This window comes from Pelobates fuscus, chromosome 1, assembly GCF_036172605.1.
Source record: "Pelobates fuscus isolate aPelFus1 chromosome 1, aPelFus1.pri, whole genome shotgun sequence".
Lineage (NCBI taxonomy): Eukaryota > Metazoa > Chordata > Amphibia > Anura > Pelobatidae > Pelobates > Pelobates fuscus.
The window spans coordinates 448,260,434-448,274,243 of record NC_086317.1 but is presented as its reverse complement, the minus strand read 5'-3'; the positions used below and the strand labels follow the sequence as shown (position 1 = coordinate 448,274,243).

At 36.6% G+C, this 13,810-nt stretch overlaps 1 protein-coding gene across 5 annotated transcripts in view; it reads left to right on the top strand.

Moving 5' to 3' along the window:
* The window catches only part of GRIA4 (glutamate ionotropic receptor AMPA type subunit 4), a 374,317-nt gene that overhangs the window by 318,146 nt on the left and 42,361 nt on the right, over positions 1 to 13,810 (top strand). For all 5 annotated transcript variants that reach the window (XM_063430303.1, XM_063430267.1, XM_063430285.1 and 2 more), the window contains exons 11-13: positions 2,872 to 3,242; positions 4,133 to 4,331; positions 8,930 to 9,177. In XM_063430303.1, coding sequence (XP_063286373.1) covers positions 2,872 to 3,242; positions 4,133 to 4,331; positions 8,930 to 9,177 — 818 coding nt within the window. The remainder of the gene's footprint in view (positions 1 to 2,871; positions 3,243 to 4,132; positions 4,332 to 8,929; positions 9,178 to 13,810) is intronic.

Below are 13,810 nucleotides of genomic sequence, written 5' to 3'. Positions count from 1 at the left end.
CAGACAATTTTATACACGGAACAGGAGTTTTCGGGTGGTGTCCTTGTGCATGTATTACAGATTGAAAGGACACCATAAGCAACAAACTATGTTTAGCTTAAAGGGACACTATAAGCACAACAACATTTCTGAAGTGGTCTGGGTGCAGTGTTGCTGTTCCCTTAACCTTTGCAGCGTAAAATATTACAGTTTTTAAGCTCTGCAATGTTTACCTTGCAGCATTGCAGTGTTAAGACTGCCTCAAGTGACTGTCTGTCAGATGGCCACTAGAGGCACTTCCTGCTGTTCCATAGAGTCAGTGCTTTCCTTTGCCTAATGCAAGTTGGCTGACATCAGCAGGGGATAAACCTGATCCAGCACCAAGGGAATTAGGTAAATGGTTATTTAAACCTTTAAATTGTTGGGGGGTACATGTGGGGGGCGTGTGCAGAGTGTTCCTGTGGTGATAGGAATATAATTTTGCATTCCTAACACTACAGTGTTCCCTTAATGAGGAGTTTTTTGTGTACATGTCAAGCCTCTGCAACCTCACTGCACAATTATTTGCCATTTAGCACATAAATCACTTTGTTCATGCAGCACTAGCCATACCTCCCCCAAATGGGACCTAGGTTGTCCCCCTACACACTTATTCACACTCTGCATGGAGACAATGAATGCTCCCTATAGATATGTATTGATTCAATGCATCTCTATGAGAAAATGCTGATTGGTGCAGTGCAGTGTTTTGCCGTGAATGTGTAAAAGCCTCCCAATTCATTCCTACAGTAAATCATTTGATTGGCTGAGGTCATGAGATTTGATTATCTCGGCCACAGAGGCCGAGCGAGGCAGGGTCAACCGTGGCAAGACCAGCACATTGCTGGAAAGAACGTAGGTAAAATCACCTTTTTAAGGCAGGCAATGAGGGTTGATAACCTAAATAGTGATTTTACCATTAGAGTGTCAAGAATCTATCTGTAAGTTCCTCACGCTGTAGAGTTCCTTTAAGTAATTTTATGAGATTTATTTCCTTATAGAGGCAATACTAAATAAAGCTAGGAATGGGTATCTATGGAATAATATTATAAACGGTGAAAGTGAGACATTTTGGTTACAGATGGTGAGACAAGTTAATTATTGTATATACTGTGTTTCCTTTTAAAACTTGCTTCTGATGCAACTTCCAACTAAAAATACACACAATATCTTTTTCACACTACCCTGGAGAAACGTTTAACATGGAACTTTTATTTGTTTTCTTTTTTTTAGTTGATAATAAATATTCTGGGTTAAGTCTTTCTTTTACAATAGCTAGTGCTGGGATAGACCTGACTTTTTCTGATATATAATATCAGTAATTACGTTTTACATAAACAGAAACAAAAGTAACGTAATGCCTAAATGGCAGAGAACTGAGCAGTGAGACTTGATCTATGCACTGAAACAACTTCATTAAGCAAAAGTTGTTTTGGTGCTTAGAGTGTCTCTTTAACTTCAGATACATCCTTCTATCTCTGGCTGTTTAGTTTATCAAACATATACCTTTCTTACCATATCTTACTTTTTAAGTATAATATAGTCCTTTGAATGTAAATATGTTTTTGCATAATTCTTTTTTTTTTTGGTGGGGTTTTCAGTGTGTTAGAAGTAGATAAACATGTATTTCCAGATTTAAGTATACCCCCTTGTAATTGTCATTTCATTCTGTGCTGAAACTATTGCAATGTGATATTACAAGAAAGGCAGGATACAGCAAAATACAAAAGAAAACTCCTAAGTGCCTATTTTTCAAATGTTCTCATCAAACAGTGGAGAATATAATTACATGCGTTAGCATTCAATACGTGTTATTACTTTTTTTCATTCTGGGTAGGTTATTTCAAGTTAATCGTAAAACACACTGTATATTTTAATAGAGCAAAGTCTACTAATAAACAAGCAAAAAAAAACAATATATGAGTTCTGAGTACATTAAATCTATGCACAAATATGCATAGATGTAATATTATTTTCGGTTAGCGAAACAGTTCACTTCTTCCTGGCTAAAGAAAAAATGATGATTAGAAAACCGTACGCAGTACGCACTGAAATAACAGGAGGTACAATCGGTTCTTTGGGTTCCTTAAAACAAAATCTCAAAATAATGGATTCCGTTATAAAGGGCAAATACACCAGAATAAATGAATTAATTCCTCTCAATTAATGTTGAAAAATATATTCTGAACATAAAAAAGAATTTCTGATAAATAGCACCAAAAATATTTATGAAATTAAGCGCTAACAGATCATGAGGGGAAAATAAATTCAGATGTAATATTAGCCAGACCAGTTCCCTTGTTCCGGGTTGTCTAATGATTCTGCCACAGATCTAGTAGCACAGTGTGTTTACTCGGTATGTGCAGCATTTCAAACTGAAACATTGCACAATTAGACTTTAAGCACCATAAGCACTTCAAATGACTAAAGTGGTCATAGTGCATGGAGTAACCCTTTAACTTGCCAGCTTAGAGTTACTTCACAATGTAACTTCATCAGCCATTTCTTTCTCATATCTAGGTTTCATAAAAAGCCAAAGAACAGGCCAACTTCAAAACACGTTACAACAATTACTTATTCTCAAACCGCTTTAAATCAAAATGTAAATGTTTGGAGGTTTGTTAACATACGTTTATTTTTAACTCTATACAGTGCACAAATATTTATGAAAAAGAAGCATAAGTTTAGTATGAATTAAATGTGGATCTCTGGCATGTTAATGAAATGTGGACTTCCTAAAATATACGTCATACCATTGTTGATTTGTACAGGATTGTTGAAACTTTTTTCTAATGTTGGTCATTAATCACATGGTGCCAATAATCACATTATCTCTTTTTGTCTGTTTTACAGAAAGCTGAGATTGCAGTTGCTCCATTGACCATCACCTTGGTGCGGGAAGAAGTGATTGATTTCTCAAAACCTTTTATGAGTTTAGGGATTTCTATTATGATTAAGAAGCCTCAGAAATCAAAACCAGGTGTATTTTCCTTTTTAGATCCCCTGGCTTACGAGATCTGGATGTGCATAGTTTTTGCCTACATTGGTGTTAGTGTAGTTCTTTTCCTAGTAAGCAGATTCAGTCCTTATGAATGGCACACGGAAGAACCGGAAGATGGGAAGGAAGGACCCAGTGACCAGCCTCCAAATGAATTTGGCATATTTAATAGTCTCTGGTTCTCGCTTGGAGCATTCATGCAGCAAGGATGTGATATATCACCAAGGTTGGTATGAAATATTGAATTTCTTTTTTCGCAGGATTAATTTGTAGAATTACTAAATTATTGTAGAAAATGTTCTTATACATTTTTTCCTGTGTGGTTAGCCATAATAGGATACACTATTATCATACTAATTTGATACCAGATAAAGTTAAATTAACTTTTGGTAGCCAACGCTAACCCTATACCGACTCCCCTAAAGCTATACCAACCTTACCCCATGCAGCAATAGGAATTTCAATGCCTATTTAAATGGCTGTAGCAGCACTCACTTGAACATGTAACTCTGCTCACACCAACACGTTAGTCAAAACATATGCTCTATTTTAAAATGTTCTAATGGCATTAAAGCACAGTATGTTTACTGTAGAAGTTCCTATCTACTCCTGCTTTAATTTAACTTAAGAAGGCTGCTGTATGCTCTAGTAGACTATTAACAGAGCAAGTGATAAGAAATTCTAAATTTAACACACTGTGCAATAAGGGAAGCTAAAACATGCAGACTCCTTTTTAGGAGGTGTATAGGGATACTGGGTGAGTCTAAGCAAGGAGATGTGATTAGGGCTTCATAGAGTAAGTATTTTAAATCCTATATGGTAGAAAACTGAGCTGTAAGGGGAATGATCTACACACCAAAACCACTTCATTAAGCTAAAATTGTTTTGTGCTTAGAGTGTCAATTTAAGGTAAAAGCAGATGAACAGGAAAAATTATCCAAGTCTGCTATGCTTCCAGTTTAGCTAATTTGGCAGAAAATTTGAAATTCATGTTAGATTCACTTTGAATTCACGACTTTACTAAAAAACCCTAAAAGTGTCTATTGATAATTGTATTTTCTAAATATTTTTGCATTTTTTAAAAGTGTTTTATTATAAATATTTGTTTCTGTTCAGGTCTTTATCGGGTCGTATTGTTGGAGGAGTATGGTGGTTCTTTACACTCATAATCATTTCATCATATACGGCAAATCTGGCTGCTTTTCTAACAGTTGAGAGAATGGTGTCGCCTATAGAAAGCGCAGAAGATCTGGCCAAACAAACAGAAATCGCTTATGGAACGCTTGATGCAGGGTCAACAAAAGAATTCTTCAAAGTAAGCTGCATCTTAGATATATTGTATATTTTATGTTAGAAAAAGAGATGCAGATAATAAAAAAATGGGTAAAAGAAACATTTACAGTTTTGTCAAATATTACAGAAACATAATATATTTCATAATTGTGCAGCAAATACCAAAAGTGTGATATACTCAATTTAGCACAAAAAGTCAACTTACCTAGTTCTATAGTTGTACAGGCTATAAGCTGACTTGCCTCCAGCAAGTACAGCCTTTTTCACATCTGTTTTGGCTGTTGATCTAAATTAAAGCAATAAACCCATTTGAAGCGCTTCCAATTTTGCAACAAACTAGGAAAAAAAAAATTCTCAACCTCAGATTGGCAGTCTGATCTATTCTTAGATCAATAAGCTGTTACCCCACATATTAAAATCACTGCATGCTATGTTTTTTGCAAGAATGTATCCAGTTTCTGCTTAACCCCTTAAGGACACATGACGTGTGAGACATGTCATGATTCCCTTTTATTCCAGAAGTTTGGTCCTTAAGGGGTTAAACAAAAACTGCCTCAGTTATAAGGCATTTCTAAAACGTATATGTAGTGTTTCTTATCATAATCCCTGTGAAACTCTTTTTTAAAATGAATAAAATAGAAAATGAAAGAAAACTAATGGCTAATTAAAATATTTCCACAAAAATAAATTAAAAAAATACAAACAAAAGCTCTCCGCTAATAAATGGGTCTGTACAATCTAGAAGCACAACATTGGACTAACAAGGATCATTGCAGCACAGCGGGGACCCAGGTAAGGGTGCAAAACATTGCTAAGCGTTTTTCCCAATTACCAGGGAACCTCCTGCCATCATAAGCACTGCAGTGGGCTTTAGTGGTTATGATGCTTGGAGTAACCCTTTAAAGCTGTGTAGTGATTGAAAAAAAAATCCTATTTACTATTCCAAGAGAAGCAAGTGAGCAATTAGCAATGGTAGATAACTTGTAATGCCAAAAGCCATCACTTCCCCAAGTCACGGGTTATAAGTTAGATCTGAAAATATTTCTCCTCGCAATATGATAAACAGCTCAGCTATCGCATTAGCTCCTTCAGTGACCATGCAAGTGTTAATCCCCTAGTATACACAAAAGATATTCAAGCACTTATTTCTTTATTCACATCATAACTGTAAGTGCTGTCAAATATTTTGTTGTGCAGGAACGAAATACTGAAGACAGACAGACAATAATGTTCTCTTTATGTTCTATACTAAACAAATGATTTTTACGACGACAGACAGACAGACAGACAGGCAGGCAGGCAGGCAGACAGACAGACAGACAGACAGACAGGAAGATAGACAGACAGACAGGAAGATAGGCAGACAGACAGGAAGATAGACAGACAGACAGACAGACAGACAGACAGGAAGATAGATAGACAGACAGACAGACAGGAAGATAGATAGACAGATAGACAGACAGGAAGATAGATAGACAGACACTCAGACAGACAGGCAGACTGAGAAATAGATGTTTAATGTGCATGCTTTATTTATTATTATACATGGAATAATACTAATGAGTATATACTGGTGAAAAATATGTCCATGACAAATGTACCCTGTATATTTTGTTATATTCCTCTGAACTAACCAGTAATTGCTCATATTTCCTTACAATGCGACCCATAGGGCCTTTATCATTGAAATGACAAATTGTGGTGCGTAACGTAAATATACCTTTTATGAAAAAAAATCATATGAATCCTCTTCTTGGAAGATATTCTATGTATAACACAATTATTTGTGTTTTGAAGGGCCCAGCAGAGTGCGTACATCCGCCTAGTGACACAACACCATCCTTTCGGGAACTAGTGCCACTGTGACTTAATTTATGATGTTTTCTGCTTAATTGAGATGGCTAAGCTCTTGGCACACGAGGAGATAACTAGAAATATTTTGTTATCCATAAATTTTACAAATGCTTGGAACAGATTTGCCTTACTTGGCTGCTGGCAAATGTGCATCATTTTTCTAATTTGCATTACATTTATTGATCTGGGCACACTAGCCAAAGGAGTCTCTCGGAGTATAGATCATAATTATCCTTTGTTTGGAAAGCTGGAGGTAAAGAAAATAATTATACGCACCTCCTGTTCTATATCTGTACTAATCCTGTCACTAGTAGAATTACTATATTTAGGGGGCCTGGTGGTGATTTCCTGCTTGTAATTTATGGCTCGAGAAATTATTTGGTAGGTGCATTTTACAAGAACAGATGTGGCAATACAGCATGGATAAGCCACATTTTAACTTCTTCATGACTAGGGGTTTTGTTTTGTAATGCAATAAGAACCAGGATAATTTTGTTATTTTGTCTTTGTTTTATTTTAATACTCTTTCTTCTTCTGTTTTTGTGCACCGCTCTATATTTTTTATATTGTTTTTCTAAAGATAGAAAAAAGAGAAAATTGTGTTCCCCTTTCATGTCCCAATATATATATATATATATATATATATATATATATATATATATATATATATATATTTGGCACTCTCCTTACACGTACCCATAGAATATCGTTCAAAAGTTCATTTATTTCAGTAATGCAACACAAAAGGGGAAACTAATATATGAGATAGACGCATTACATGCAAAGCAAGATAGCTCAAGCCGTGATTATGGCTTAGAGCTCATGAAAACCACAATCTCCACAATCTCAGTAAATTAGAATATTAAATGCAATCAATAAAACAAGGAGTGTACATAGAACACTATCGGAGCTCTGAAAAGTATAAGCATGCATATGGACTCAGTACTTGGTTTGGGCCCCTTTTGCAGCAATTACTGCCTCAATGCGACGTGGCTATCAGCCTGTGGCACTGCTGAGGTGTTATGGAAGACCAGGATGCTTCAATAGCGGCCTTCAGCTCTTCTGCATTGTTTGGTCTCATGTCTCTCATCTTTCTCTTGGCAATGCCCCATAGATTCTCTATGGGGTTCAGGTCAGGCAAGTTTTCTGGCCAATCAAGCACAGTAATCCCACGGTCATTGAACCAGGCTTTGGTGCTTTTGGCACTGTGGGCAGGTGCCAAGTCCTGCTGGAAAATGAAGTCAGCATCCCTATAAAGCTCGTCTGCGGAAGGAAGCATGAAGTGCTCCAAAATTTCCTGGTAGACGGCTGCATTGACCCTGGACTTAATGAAGCACAGTGGACCAACACCAGCAGATGACATGGCTCCCCAAATCAACACAGACTGTGAAAACTTCACACTGGAGTTCAAGCATCTTGCAGTGTGTGCCTCTCCATTCTTCCTCCAGACTCAAATGTTGCTCTCATCAGAAAAGAGGACTTTGGACCACTGAGCAACATACCAGGTCTGTTTTTCTTTAGCCCAGGTAAGACGCTTCTGACGTTGTTTGTTGTTCAAGAGTGGCTTGACAAGAGGAATACGACATCTGAAGCCCATGTCCAGGATCCGTCTGTGTGTTGGCTCTTGATGCACTGACTGCCTCAGTCCACTCTTTGTGAAAGTCCCCAACACATTTGAATGGCCTTTTCCTGACAATCCTCTCCAGGCTGCTGTCATCCCTGCTGCTTGTTTACCTTTTTCTTCCACACTTTTTCCTTCCACATAACTTTCTATTAATGTGCTTTGATACGGCACTTTGGGAACATCCAGCTTCCTTCGTAATTACCTTTTGAGGCTTTCCCTCCTTATGGAGGGTGACAATGATGGTTTTCTGCACAACTGTCAGGTCAGCAGTCTTCCCCATGATTGTGATTCCTACTGAACCAGACTGAGAGACCATTTAAAGGCTCAGAAACCCTTTGCAGGTGTTATGGCTTACTTAGCTGATTAGAGTGGGACACTGTGAGCCTAGAATATTGCACCTTTTCACAATATTCCAATTTACTGAGATTGTGGATTTGGGGTTTTCATAAGCTGTAAGCCATAATCATCGCACTTATGACAAATCACGACTTGAACTATCTTGCTTTGCATGTAATGCGTCTATCTCATATATTAGTTTCCCCTTTTATGTTGCATTACTGAAATAAATGAACTTTTGCACACTATTCTAATTTTTCGAGTATCACCTGTATATACTCAATATACTCAATTGTTAGAATTACTAAAATAGAAAATGAAAGGATGTATATATCTTTTGGATCAACAGCAAAAACAGATGTGAGAAAGGCTGAACTTGATGGACACATGTCTCTTTTCAGCTTATGTAACTATGTAACTATATGAAGCAAAACAATAAACGTTGCACTTCACTTGCAAATATGTTAAAGTGCCTGGTATAACAAAAAGTACATATACAAATAATAATTGATCTGATGAAAGCGCCTTAGGTAACTGAAATGTAAACTTTTTTTGCTATGTGGTGGAATTTGTTGAATAAATTGAAATTGAAGACCTAGAGCTGATATGGATATATAATGCTTTAAAAAAAAAAAATATATATATATATATATATATATATATATATATATATATAAACTAAGACATTTTTGTTCTGGCAAATATATATTCTCCTTTCTAAGCCTGGCAAAAATGTATGTACAGTATACAGATGATTATTGTTTTATTTTCTTATTTTTATATCTTGAAAAAAATCCTTTTGGCAGAGATCCAAAATAGCAGTTTATGAAAAGATGTGGACCTACATGAAATCTGCAGAGCCCTCGGTATTTACTAAAACAACAGCGGAAGGAGTTGCTCGCGTACGGAAATCGAAGGGCAAATTTGCATTTCTTCTGGAATCTACAATGAACGAGTACATCGAGCAGAGAAAACCATGCGACACGATGAAAGTTGGGGGAAACTTGGATTCCAAAGGATACGGAGTTGCAACACCCAAGCATTCTCTATTAAGGTGGGTGGAATAGTATAACAATATAATATGTGTTGTTATAGTATTCCACCTTCCCTGATGTCCCTGAGATAGTTCTTTTTTTGTGTGTTGTATGTGAACATGGTATGTTATTTTTTCCATTTTCATTCTCATTTCATTGTTTATGCCGAAAAACAGGTAACCCATTACAATTTTCCCAGAATGCTCCACCCATGATAAGGCCGTGTAAAAAGCAGACTAGCACAACTTCACACGCCTATATCAACAATGACAGGCATTATATATGACTGTTTCTTAAAAACATAAAATATGTTTTGTTAGTAAGTAAGAGTTGCAATAAGGAGTTGACGATTATGTAGAAAGGCAAGACTCAGTCGTTCATCTTTTACTATGAGTAAAAGCTTAGAAGCTTGACTGATTTTTAAATAGCTCTGAAGCCCTTATCTTAGCATTATAAAATTGTATTTAAAGATTAATTAACTGACATATGGCTTTGCCATAAACCTTGTGCTTATATAATTATTATTGTTAAAATTACAAAAAAATAAGTGTATAAAGTGCCCATGTATTCTTAAGCAGTATTTAACCCTAATTATATTAAAATCTCTGTATGCAAAATATTGTTCCATGACTTGTTTTAACCAAAAACAAGAACCTAAATGAGCACATTCAAATGACACAAGTTTGGAACATTCTTTATAGCCAGGTCATAGAAAAATTACTCTGGTCATTTGTGTTCACGCAGCAGTATCCGCTACAACTCGTGAATAATGTATAACTACTATTCACATTATGGTATAATTGATAAGAAAACCAAATGTGAAATTAGGATTACTGGGCAATTATGTGGTATTCAATCAGGTATTGGCAAGGTCATACATCACAACTTAAGTTTTGTGATGTAATTGCAGTGGCAAATATTTCTTAAAATGTTTACCTCTTCCGAAAATTTATAACTGCATTCAACCTGCCTGCCTCCGTAACAATTCATTGTGCATTGTTCTTCCCAATGTGAAGGGTTAAACTAGAATTGCTTATACACGGCCTTCTATGTTATCATCTTATTCTATAGATTATATTTTATATAGAATATATACAATATTATAAATCATTGGACTGGCTTTTTCTTTTTTTAAGAACATCAAACCTTTTGCTTGACCTATTTCTTTTTCTAATTTCCATTTGCTTTTGTGCTGTGGTTTTACGTTTGGATATGGCTTTTATCCCTGCTAAATAACCCTCTCATAATTACTTGTCATGACACTGTCTATGAACACTATATTATTCATCAGCTTAGCTTTTCATTCAGAAAATGTTTATTCAATACTGTAAGAGATAAAACAGAATTTTATGCCAGGGTGAATTGTTATTTTTACTTAATAGCACATTTTTTTTTACCTTTTCTAGTTTTTATGATCCTAAGATGTTTTTTTTTCCCCCAAATCTAATATTTATAATTTATGCACATTAAAATATCCCATTTTATGTAGTCCTACCAATTAAAAGTCACAAAATTAATAAAATGATAATTAATGTAATACATCTTCATCTATCGAAAGAACCTAGAAATGATCTATAATTGTATGTCAAGGCCTCTTTTTGTCAAGCTTCCTTTATATACATTATTTTAATATATTTTTTTGTGAGTAATACATTTTTGTCGATTATATTTTACCTTGTTTTGAGCATTCCAATGTTCAGAAAACAAGCAATGGCTTTCTTAATGTCACCTATTTTACTTTTTAAAATACTCTTTTTAAAATATATTCTTTATAAAATACTCTTTATAATTTCCAGTGATTGTATCAACTTACTCTCCTTGGACTTTCTTGACCCATTCCCCTTCTCAAACTTCCCAAGTCTTCAGAATATATACTTACTTTTCTTGTTTTCAAACTTTCTTTTCTATTAAGTCATTTTCAAGGTATTAGAGTAAAACAAGAAACATGTATAGAATAGAGGTTTTGACAAAAGCATAGGCTTTGCAATCATATACTGAAAAAACTCCTAGATAAAGCAGCCTCATTTTTAAGGTAATACAAAAAAAAAAAAACAATCAAGATATACATGTCTAAAAGTGGACCAGATATCAAGTGATACAGTAGCACTAAGCTGACATGTATGAGGGATGCTATGCATGCACTGAACACATTAGTAGGTGAGTGAGATATGTCAGGATACACTACTGCCCTAAGCTGCATATATATGTAACCACTGGGACTGGACATCACATCAATAAAGCATTGTAAGCCCTGTGACAGAAAACGAAAATGGTATAAGACATGTGAATATTAAATAAAAGTGGATGCAAGGAACATAAGACAGTCAATCTTGGCTGGTAGGCCGGAAATCTGCAAGAGTCACCATCATCTGATTCCCAATACTGGGAGGTCACTGGAACTAGTAAGGTGGGTGACATGTCGCAGTTGTAGGACAGGAGCGAAGCAGCATGACCCTGCTTCCCCAGGCTCTTGCATAGGCAAACTCTGCAACTTCTGTAATTCCTCCTACGCGTGATAGTGCCGGATGGTCAGTTCCCACTTGCGGAGTGTGGTCTTCTGCCGGTGTGGGCCATGCATCATGGCCAAACCCCTGGAGGCCTTCAGCCCAGGTTGACTAACATGAGAGAGAGTAGGTGCATTCACAATTGCTATGCTCGACAGGGGCCCTCTCAATCCCTGCTGCCTACTTCTTCGAACTCCTGCCAGAGGGAGATGTGATGCTGCTCTGCTCTCTGATTCTTCCTGCCACTCAGAGAAGGTGGCCTGAGTGCACTCTTGCATTCTCTGCGAGAAGCATCGGAAAACTTTGTCTAGTTGCGCTGCAAGGTGGATTCTATGTGGTCATGGTTATGCCTTTGGGAAAAGTGCAGGCCTGGACCATTTGAGAATGGAGAAGCTGTCATCTTAAGTCTCCGTATGGGAGACGCACCACCACCTTGTAGCACAGGGTTCGAGGTATAGATATGAAATCAGCCCCAGACAACCAGTGGGGACCAGAATAACCACCACCGGTCTGGGGGGGGAGGGGGGGTAGGAGTACAATACAATAGGACTAATAAATGAGTCCACAAGCAAAGAGACCGGCAGACTTCCCTCAGCTCCATTTCCAGTAGGCCGCAGCAGAGCAGGTCAGGTTCCCAGCTGGGTACAGGTTTGATTCAAGTGTCAGAGTGGTCACTCAGAAAACCCCGACTTAGGTAGAGCTCTCTGGTGAGTGTAGTTGCAGATTGACCAGGGTTAGCCCCCACAAAATTATCAGATTTGCAGGAGCTCAAACTCAACACATCTGCTCTGCATGAAAGCAAGGCTCAACCTCTAGTCAAGTTTCTTAGACATTTACATCTACGGGATAATTTTTCTTGTTGCAAAAACTAATAGTCCTTGAAGTTTTCCCAGCAACGGATCAAAGTAGAAGGTCTTGTGAAGACTAAACTTATTTAACGTGTCCATTTCTCATCTTATAGGTGTTGTGATGATAATCAGTTTATAATCAGTTTCGTTATCTGAAGTTGTTATTCCCCAAATAATTGCTGTTACTTATACAATTCCTCTGACATTGAACTGTATCTTGGACAGTAGTATACAGCCTCTTCTTTGTCCAATTGTCCTGAATGGAATAATATGATGGAATGAAGTCATATCTGGACAGGCCGATTGGTCTATTCTTTCTTTAGAGCAAATTTGAACCAGACCTATCAGAAGCAATCTCCTCCTACTTATACCGGTTACTTACCAAAGTCGGTTCCCCTCAGGTGAGCCTTGTGTCGAAACCCACGCGTCAGCGGCTCAGTGGTGTCCTTTGACATATGCAACATGGTTGTACGACGGGATCAGCAGTTTCCAGAATGTCACTTACTGTTTACATAACACACAGATTCTAAATAAAATGGTTGGCTACAAATCCTGGAAAAATAATAAGAAATAATTCACCAAATTTAAACATTCTTCACTTTGCTCAAACGTCCACAAGTACCTGACCTATTCAATTTTCTTTATATTTTCAACTGCCCAATAATGTGCTGCAATATAGCACCTCTGAATCAATAACAGTAACAATTATAATAATTTTGATAATAAAACAAAAATTAATACATTTAGCATTTTAAATAATTTGGTCTAAACAGTTATCTTCCCTCGATTTAAATCAGCTTGACTTTTACTAAGCTTATTAATATAAACCCAAAAGTACTAAGGCAAGTAAAAAAAAAAACTAAAGCATACAACTAAAGCATTTTATAGAAGTATAAATACATGCTAGAAACATAGAATGTGATGAAAGATAAGAACCATTCGACCCATCTAGTCTGCCCAATTTTCTAAATACTTTCATTAGTTCCTGGCCTTATCTTATAGTTATAATAGCCTTATGCATATCCCATGTATGCTTAAACTCCTTTACTGTGTTAACATCTACCACGTCAGCTGGAAGGCTATTCCATGCATCCACTACCCTCTCAGTAAAGTAATACTTCCTGATTTGATTTTTAAACCTTTGCCCCTCTAATTTAAGACTATGTCCTCTTGTTGTGGTAGTTTTTCTTCTTTTAAATATAGTCTCCTCGTTTACTGTGTTGATTCCCTTTATGTATTTAAATGTTTCTATCATATCCCCCCTGTCTCGTCTTTCCTCCAAACTATACATGTTAAGTTCC